The sequence below is a fragment of the Wasmannia auropunctata genome, unplaced genomic scaffold (assembly GCF_000956235.1).
Source record: "Wasmannia auropunctata unplaced genomic scaffold, wasmannia.A_1.0 LD335994.1, whole genome shotgun sequence".
NCBI classification, from domain to species: Eukaryota; Metazoa; Arthropoda; class Insecta; order Hymenoptera; family Formicidae; genus Wasmannia; species Wasmannia auropunctata.
Genome location: NW_012026896.1, coordinates 2,376,396 through 2,386,127, shown reverse-complemented (window position 1 = coordinate 2,386,127; position 9,732 = coordinate 2,376,396). Strand labels below are relative to the sequence as shown.

Here is a 9,732-nt window from a genome sequence, read left to right as displayed (position 1 = left end):
ATATCGCGCTTATCCCCTCCCCCCCCCCTCCGCCCGCAACTTTCTGTCGCCGCTGCACGGCGGCGGGAGAGATCGGTTTGTCTCGCGCGCCAGAGGAAGCGCTGTACGGGCGGTGCTCGTCGTACTTGTACCCGGGGACGTGTACATTTGTTCGCCGGGCGGCAACCGCCGCCTGGTATACCAATTTCTAAAGGATATTCCTCGACCGGGGCGGGGGACGGGAGGGGGAGGAGCACGGTCCGCGACGCGGCCGGTTCTCGCAGCGGCCTGGATAATCGAGACAAATGGCCGGTCATTCGTCGATCATTGCAACGAGGACATTCTTACAAATTACCCGGGAACGAGCAGCGCCGAAGATCGATTTCCAATCGTGCCCCGGCTTCGGGGGATCCGTTTCGCCTACTTTCGCCCCCATCCACTTCAGTCCACCCTGGACACGAGACGGGAGAGAGAGAGGGACTCGACGCGCACCCGAGATAAGACGACGAGCGTTCGCCAGATAAAAAGAAACGCGGGAAGCGAGAAGAGATAGGGCCGAGAGCCCCGGCGACTCGCAAAAGTGGAAAATGGACGAAGCGAGTTTGGGGTTAAAGAAACCGAGGAGAGTAAATCTCCCGACCGTCCGCGGACGGAATCTATGTTCAATGCTTCTAATAGATTAAAGAGACGTGCAGGTAGTCTATTTCACGCAGCCACAGTTCTTTATTTCGTCTATTCGTCGTATTAAGACACATCTAGTCGGACAGGCGGTTAAATAAATAGAGCGACGTCCTTTCAAAGGCGAGCCTCGTCGAGGAACTAAATCGTATTTACGAACGTATTTAAGATAAAAAGAAAGTCATTGTGTTATCGTTAAATCGCGATGGAGTTGATTGCATATTTGGAGATTACACATTGAAGAGGCGATAATATAATATTAATATAGATGTGAAATATAAAGTTTAAATAGTAACTGCAGTAAAAAAAAATTGTGCGCACATGGGTATGTTTTGAAAGAGGAAAATTATAATATAATATTATGTTAATAGACGGAAAGAACGATTTTGCTGAATCTAAAAATTTTGCTGAATACAAAAATAATTCTTGTTGGACCAACAAAACAATTTTATTGGAAAGTCAAAATGATTGCTAGAATATGAAAACGTTTTACAGCAATGCTTATCATTTTTGAGTTTCCAACGAAATTATTTTGATGGTCTGACAAAATTATTTTCAGATCCAAATTTTTTTACCTTCCAGCAAAATTATTCTTTCCATAGATACTCAAAGATGATATCAATTTCAATATTTGACGTACTCTCTTTTCGTTTCTCTGTTTCATATAATCTATCATGACGCTGAAAAAAATTGGAGAAACTTTCCAATCACAGCATTATTATCTTATCAGGAAATTGCCACATTCGTGTGCTGTCGTGGCAATGTTCAAATAGAGGAAACAAATCCAAGATGCAACATTGGAAATGGATTTCCGATACTACGGCTGCTATCTTCTTCCGCCTACTTGACAGACCAAGAAAATAATGTCGATTTTCCAACATACTCGAAAAATTCTATATCCGACTTGACGTGGCATTTGCGCTTATAGGACTTCCTGACGCTTCGGATTTTGTGTAAACGAAACAGCTTTCACGTGATATTTCGTAGAAAAAAAAGTGCGATTTATATTTCATTAATCTTCAAATTAGAGGAATAATCAGCGTAAATAAACGATAAAGAGAAAAAAGAGCCAATCGTCGCGTTAATAGCGGTCGTATACATCTTACACGGTTGACATTGAACGGCGACGTCAATCAAGAGCACAAATGGATTATTTGCCGGTGTCTCAGAGATTGATTTTGAGTGCCGTATCGAAAATCGATTTTCAATCACGCTGATTCGATTTACTTCTCCTTCAAAGTCCACTAGAATGTAGATTCAACGCCGCCCGGCTCGAATATAGCCGAGGCCGAGGGCGTGCGAAGTCAAGAAGCGAAAAACAGGCGAGGCGAAGGAGGTCGTTCCGGTTCGTCCATTCCTTTAATGGGCCACGACATTTGCATAGACGATCGTTTTAGGCCCCGATAAAACCGTGTACACTGAGGTTCATTAATGCCTCAGCACTCCCGGGAATTTCCCTGCACGCGTTTTCTTTCGATCGAACGTCTCATTGTTAATCACTCACGATTCACTATTTGATAAATATTTGATCTGAAAAAAAAATATAGAAAATTAAGTACATATAAAAAGATAGCCGATATAGCTAAAATTTATGGAACATAATATAACACGAATCGATTAATAAAAATATAGTTTCCTATATTTAATTAACATTAGCGATGCATGTGTGTTCGATTTAAAAGAAGAAAAATGCCGAGTAATTTAAGTCCGAAAATGCTAAGGCGCATTAATGAATCCTGGTGTACATTCATTTGTCCGTAGTCTTTTTATTTGCCCGCTCACGGGCACTACCGCACTGCCAATTCTTATTAAGCCTTTCCGCTAATTGAATAAGCGTGGCAAATGGGTGACTATTCTGTCGCCAGGTCGAAAATCGATTTTCAATCTCGTGGTTTCAGTCCACTCCGTCTCAGATCCACTTCTGTTCCGCGACAAGCAGTCCTGCGATTCAACAATGACCAGATAAAGCGAAGATGGAAGGAAAGGAGGAAACGAGGGAAGAGAGAAAGAGAGACGTAGCGAGAAAGAAATGGGGTTTTAGTGAGACCAACCATTGTGCACGACGAAGGGTAGGTAGCTTTGTCGAGACCGCAAGGTAGAAAATAAACGAGATAATTTCGAGATATGTGTGTGCGCTGAGAAAACCGCGACGATAATAATTGTGGGGCTACTGGATCAATCAGCCAATTCAAATCGTCAGCCCAAGTATTTCGAGACCAAAGATCCTCTCCCTGTCAGTCAAGCGGCAGGAGAGAATTTTTTAACGTGTGATATCGGAGATTTAATATCGCAATAAGCAACAGCGAAAAATATATATGCATATTTTTATAAACGTCATAATTTAATCCCTGTTTATCAATGGATTTCAATCTTTAACGGCTCGATATGTTAGTTAAAAGATTATAAAATATTGAATTAAAATATCCGTTTTATAAATATCTTATCAGGTAATATATTTTAAATTTTAAATAGCGAGATTCGAAATTTCTGTCAGATTAACGAAGGATTAACGTAACTGTTTGGCACGCGTTGATATCTCTCGGAATGAACGTGCTTCCGGAAGAGAAATGCATTGTATCGATTTTTCTGTATAACGTATTATGGTGTTTCGTCTAACCTCAATGGGACTGCTAATGGCCGCAGATATCGACTGTTTTTTGCAGTGCGTCACGTATCACAATAGCCGTGGAATTTCTCAAAGTGGCAACTTACAACGATTGCACGGACGCAATTGTGAAGCCAGAACACGTCGTCTCTAAGCAGTTTCTCAAAGCATCGATCGTTTCCTTCAATCCGTCAAATAGCTTCCCAGTGAGAACCTTCCTTGCGAGACTGTCGCGACATCAATCTGCTTCGAAAATCTACTCGAAAAGTTGTTAGACTCTCTAAAATAAAATGAGGGCAAAGAGGACGTATTAAAAGTCATATGACAATATGACATAATCATCGGCATCAAGTAATAAATATTACATTCTGAATTAGATAAATATATTATTTTGAAGTAAGACAAAATTACGAATAAAAATACACGTATATATTGAATAAAATACATATTAAAAATATGTGCACACAAATATCAAAATATATAAATAGACTATAGAGCTTACAATTAACTAAAAATTAGCTAATATTTTTTTATCAGTTTGTATTCTTACCGTCAAAAGCCTCTAATTGTGTTAAATAGCTTCACATAGTTACATACTTACTTTAAATTTGCATAAAGAAAAAGTTGGTTTTAAATTTTGCCAAAAATGATAACTATGTAGAATTGTAATTTGATACGAATTATTATATAAATTATTTATAAGCTCTCTTCACGATTGAGGAATATCTGAAGAAAATTTGAATCTCAATACTTCTCTGATCTTCGCGCAGCAGTCGGCAGGGATGTATAAAATATTGGTCGGAAGATACTAAAAAAGAAAAAAAATGCACAGTTACGCTACGTGGATCCGTGCGAAAAAAAAAAATACCGATCCTGGAAATTTCGGATGAACCGGTGCAGTCTCTGTATTTAGCGAATTTCGGGGTAAGCTCGCGTGTTCCCAAGCGTCGATCATATCGCTCGTGTAATTCGGAAAACTTCACCTTCCTCTCGAGCCCGGACATTAACAACGGTCATTACGGAGCACTTAGCCACCGCAATCGGAGGTGCCCGCAGTGTCGGAAACGGGGAAATACTTCGTAGCTGGATTGTACTAGTACTCGGAGGAGGATTTCGCAAACCGCCCCATTGGCGCTGTCGGTGAAGCATGCTGCTGACCCGCGTATCGACCACCAGGTTCGGCCACGTTTACCTCCCGCTCTCCCCTCCCTGCCCCGACCTCGCCGCGGGAAAGGGGTAGGATCCTGCAGAAGATACGGTCCCGTGCGCACCCTCCCGTCAGAGGAAGAGGAGAAGGGGGGGGGGAAGAGGGCTACTTCGACACCGATATCCCTTCGTCCTCGCGCGCTTGTCCCCCACGTCTGTTTACGTCGTCCTTCTTTCGACGAAGGATACCGCGTATCTGTCTACACCGACGTAAACTACTGACTCCATTTGTCTTAGCCGCTCGTTCGTCCCGTCCGTTCGTTTCGCGAGCTGTCTTCGCTGAGCTTTCTTATCGCCCCTATGACAATCAATCGAATACGGATCGCAAATCTGCTTCGGGCTGTCTATCGTCTTCATATTATTGCGATGATCGTTTCGCGAGCTGTCTTTGCTGGGCTTCCTTATCGCCCCGCGACGCGTCCAGCCGCGGCAATCGATCGAAACGCAAATTTGCTCGAGGCTACTGTCCGCCGTCTTCATTATTACGATGATACATCGTCGCGTTTGTATTGGCATTCTATAAAGAGGAGATGTACTATAAACTGGATGAGTACACGAAAAGAATGGTTTTGCTAAAGTATCTAAAAATTTTGCTACGTACAGATCTGAAAATAATTTTATTGGATTATCAATATAATTATGTAAGACGCTCACAAGCTTAAGCTGGTTGCTAAAATGTTGAAATTTTGTGCAACATTACTTATCATGCTCGAGTTTCTCACATAATTATCTTGATGGTATATCTGAATAAAATTATTTTCAGCTCTGTAACTAAATTTTTAGATACTTCAAGCAAATATCTTTTCGTGTAGAAATTAATAATTTTAAATAAATTCATGTTGATACGCCAGAAAATTAATGCGACATTTTATACGCCAATTTTGACTTGTGATTACAGAATATCAATTTTACATGCGCAAGATATTTTGCAAAAGTTACAACATGCTTCAAGGGTTCAGGAACTTGGAGATAACTCTCCTTCAGCGAAAATTTTATGAGATACCCTTTTTCGCAGCATTTGAATTTTCCATGTTAATTATCTCGGTAACGAAGCATCGAATTAAATTCGTCTTAAGCTAAAGCTTAGTAAAAATTAGCTAAAGTTTTTCCTTATCAATTTGCATTCTTGCCACTTCGTCAAAATCCTTTAATTCGATGTTAAATAGCTTCATAATTGTGCCTCGCTTTAAATTTGCATAAAGAAAAAGTTGGTTCCCAATTTACTGGAAGGCGCAATAGTAATGCGAGGTAACTTAATGCAAGTTACATGAATAATTTCAATTATTTATTTATATTTACGATGAATTTCTCCAATTTCTCAAACGAAAAATTTCTATTTGATGATTTAACTGATTTTAAAAAGTTCCAGGAGACTTAAAAAAATTCAATTTACATGTTATATTATCTATGTAGCTTAAAATATGTCGATATAATTTAAAAGTTGTAGGACAGATATAATTTTATCGGACGTTATAATCCCACAATATATTGGAAAATACATTAATTCTTATAATATATTTCGTATTAATGTAAAATAACAACGTTTCTCTATTATTTCCCGCGCTGTAAATTCGCAAGATTAAAACCCATTATCTCAAATTTCGTTTAAAATTTAAAAAAAAATCACAAAATTCCAAATTCAATTAATTAAACTTACATTATTTTTGCAATTAATGTTTTGGAAAATGAAATTTCGCTTTATATCCGAGTTCTGAAAAAGGAGGTTAACGCGATTTTTTATCTCGCTAATTTCATGATTCACAACAAGTGCTTAAAAATTTTCCGAAAATTTGCTACAAGCGGGGAATGAAAAAGTTATTTTGAGATGGAATAGCTGCTCTCGCCCAGAGAACGCAATAGTTTCAGGGAGGATTGCCGATTCGACGGAGCGTCTCGAATCACTAAGTCGTTCAATCGTCGCTGGCCCTATAGTTTATTCGGGTTCTATCTACCGAGCGAATCACAGTGTAATAACACGAAAAGAATGTTGCTGCGTATTTTCCTACTTCCATCTCCGCAAACATACCGGGCAGAAACTCCATTAAATGATTACATCGTTAGGATTCACGCGACTACGCTGCGCGGCCGCTGCCACGTAAAAGTTACTCGTGTATACCTACGTAACGGGAGCATGAATGTTTCACGGTAGCCTTTTCGTGATTGAACATCTTGACGTAGATTTAATGTAGGAGAGAGAGGTAGCTGCAATTTTTAATTGAAAATTCTGCAGGTATACAATATGCAGCGTTCTAGACTCGCGGAATCCGATTATTTCTGCAGAGTAGAATATAGTATATCTGAACATCTTCATAAACTTTTTATTAGCTTCGCTTCTTGATGAGCATTTAATATAATCTAATAATGTAATGGAGATTTCTGACGTAAAAAGTAAACAGGCTAATATGTATTCGACGTAAAACGTAAATATAGACTAATATCTATTCTAGAACACAAACTCTACTAATTCTACTGTAGATAGCTTCATTTGTGTTTTATCAAGAGCTCAATTATTTTCCTTAAATTATCCGTAAGGATAATCGACAGGGAGTCTCTCGATTTTGTCTCATAATTATCCAACCTGAATTATATGTCGAAGGTTAAATATGATTGTTCGAGGTACTTCTCTTTGACAGTGTTTATTTCCCAAAGTGCTTTGCTCCCTGTAATTTTGAGAAATTATATTATCGTTGTTTATTTATACACACGGTAACCTACCTCGGTCTACCTTTTGCCTTTGTATGAGATCCCTTTATAAAGCATACACGTAGGTACGATGTGTCGAAGATATAAAGAAATTGAGAACAAGGTTAAGAGGAGTAATTGCCGAAGGTTTTGTATCGTGCAGACTGGGGAGGAATTGTTACGTCGATGGTGAGAAAGAGGGACCCCGTAATGACGGCGTGAATACAAGAGGGAGCGGGATGGAAACGCCGTGAAAAGAAGAGATTATTTTCGTTCATTTGTTGGGTCACGCTTCTCGCTTCCAGTCGAACACGTAACTTTTCTTTATCTCGGCTTTTTTACTTTATCTTTCTTTGACTTTTACTTTAGGCGCGATGAAATATCGGGCTCGTGAAAAATACACATTTTCGCATTTCTTGTTATGATTTAGGTAGTGCTGCGTCAACAAAAATAATCGCATACCGTAATCAATGTTTTAGTACGTTTTCTCAACGTGAAAAGAAATAATAAGATTTATTTAATCTTTTCGATAGTAAAATCACAGCAAAAAAATGCAAATTTTTTGCAGCTTGTATGTATTTTAATATAATCTTGCATTTTTAAAATATTATTTGAACGACACACACACATACATTTGCATTCTGACTACGTGAAATGTTCCTATAATGGATTTGTGCGTTTTAAGCTTCTTGTCGTACCACACGTATTTATTGCCTTTCTCTAGCAACGTTAAAAATTGTTTTGCTATTGTAAAACAGAAATATATGAAAAATAGAACGCGGGGATATGCTCGTAATGCTCGAAATGCGTGTTTATCTGGCGATTAAAAGCAAACCGTGTTTTTTACCCGGCAAAAAGTGGTCGGTTAGTTATGACGAATAATATATCGACAGATCGATTGAGCGAGTTACGCGCGTGATATGCGGTTATTAGGTATATACCCGTCTCTCGCGCGGTAAAAGAAAATAATCGTTTCGACGAGCGTGAGGAACAAAATGCGAAAATTGTTATCCCGCGTATTGTGGGATGTGTGTCTCGTTTACCGTATCCCGTAACGCTAATTCCGCGTGGCTAATTCCATTCGGAGCTACACGAGTCATTATTCATTACATTAATTATTAATTGACCCCCGCGCGCTCATTGGTTCGTCGCGTATATCGAAATTACTTATTCGGCGTATGTCCGCCATATATCCCCGAAATTTAATGTGACAAATTTCTGCGTTTATCGCTTCCCGCTAAAACGAAGTTATAGTCTTTTAAATAATAATCGGAACGCGCGCGCGTCGAAAGGATCATTGCATAATTCAATTCAACCCGAGCGAGCGTTATTATTCTTTTTCAACGCGTGTTTGATACGAGTGAAATCGACACGTTATGCGCATCGATATTATTAGATTTTGTCCAGAAATTAATTAAATAGCGCATTTTACTACTTTGTATTCATGGCGTTGGCACGTAACATTATTATTGTAACGCAATTAATAGCGACACTTGGGCGTAATCTATCGATCGATTGTCGGTAATTATTTTGACGATAATCGCTTTTAAAATAATCTTTTGGAAATAATTTTTCATGCGTATGCATGTTGCTCGAAGCTCGATAAACAACGCTGCTGTTTGTTACACTTACTGCTAAATAAAGTAAAGTGTTATCGAAACGAAAATACGGTATGAGAAAAGATTGTAATCCCGATGAACAAACAACCCAAATTTGATTCAACATGCAATATTTCGGACGGATAACTTTGCGCATTGAATGCTTGAGAAGAGATTGTGATTGTAAATCTCCATAAAAAAAATAATAACAATATTATAAAAATATTTTAGACATATTTTAAAAGTAATTTTCCTGGTTTATTTGAAGACAATGGAAAGATAAAAATTCCGGGCGAATGGATGCCGCCTGAATTTAAAGTCCGGTTACTTTCCGGCAATCTAATACAAATGTAAATAACCGCACGTAGATTTTCATGAGATAAATTCTTTTGTACAGTACTAAAGGTCTCAATTTGTATGCCGTATTCGTGCGCACGCTTTACGTCTCACGATGAGAAGTTTGAGAGACGTAATGGGCGTTTTAAATTGGTTGTTGTACAGATATATATTCATAGAGCACTTACATTGAAGAACAATCAATAGTTGAATATAAAAAGTTAAATATCACGTGGAATTTTATCAATATCAAATCCTTGGACAACAATCCTTGCGTGGATCGTAAACACGAGTTTGTTCAAAAATCGCTTCTCTCTTGTATAAGTCCGAGGAAGATCAACATTGTCTTGTATCATTAAAATAAAATTTACCGTGGACAAAGGACGGCCCCTCCCCCTTCCTCCGTCGCGCGGACGAAGCGTGTGCACAGAGATTCACCGGAGCTGAATTATGGAGATTTATGGAGCTCCCCCGTTGCGGCGCGGGCAAACACGGGGAGGGGCCAGCGGCGGTGGCTCGTTGTTCGTCGCGTGCAAAGTGCACCGAAACCTTAAGCCGGTTTTCGAAGCGCGGCAGAACGGCCGGGAAGAAAAGTCGGTGAAACCATTCTCTATTCTGCTCGATGGTCACCGTTTTCCCCGCTCCCCC

General features: G+C 39.3%; 1 protein-coding gene across 2 annotated transcripts; it reads right to left on the bottom strand.

Annotated features, from left to right (window-relative positions):
* Window positions 1-1,255: 1,255 nt before the first annotated feature.
* On the bottom strand, window positions 1,256-3,277 carry LOC105453893. 2 transcript variants are annotated; one of them, XR_974925.1, is made up of 4 exons: window positions 3,174-3,277; window positions 2,709-2,888; window positions 2,403-2,598; window positions 1,256-2,187 (listed from the first exon to the last, which is right to left on the bottom strand). XR_974925.1 is itself a non-coding variant. In XM_011696170.1 (3 exons), exons 1-3 carry the CDS (start codon window positions 3,228-3,230, stop codon window positions 2,479-2,481), a joined length of 357 nt encoding a protein of 118 aa, XP_011694472.1. In that variant the 5' UTR covers window positions 3,231-3,277; the 3' UTR covers window positions 2,322-2,478. The 2 variants fall into 2 exon arrangements, 1 of the variants encoding a protein (XP_011694472.1); XM_011696170.1 differs by lacking the exon at window positions 1,256-2,187 and having other exon boundaries at window positions 2,322-2,598.
* Window positions 3,278-9,732: the final 6,455 nt, after the last annotated feature.

Bases quoted from the DNA above. Each gene is read 5' to 3' on its own strand.
- LOC105453893 (XM_011696170.1), bottom strand. From the start codon at position 3,230: ATGCATTTCTCTTCCGGAAGCACGTTCATTCCGAGAGATATCAACGCG. The intron at 2,889-3,173 runs GTTACGTTAATC...CTTGACTGACAG, and splicing joins ATATCAACGCGTGCCAAACA to GGAGAGGATCTTTGGTCTCG. The intron at 2,599-2,708 runs GTTGGTCTCACT...GTTGAATCGCAG, and splicing joins ACCCTTCGTCGTGCACAATG to GACTGCTTGTCGCGGAACAG.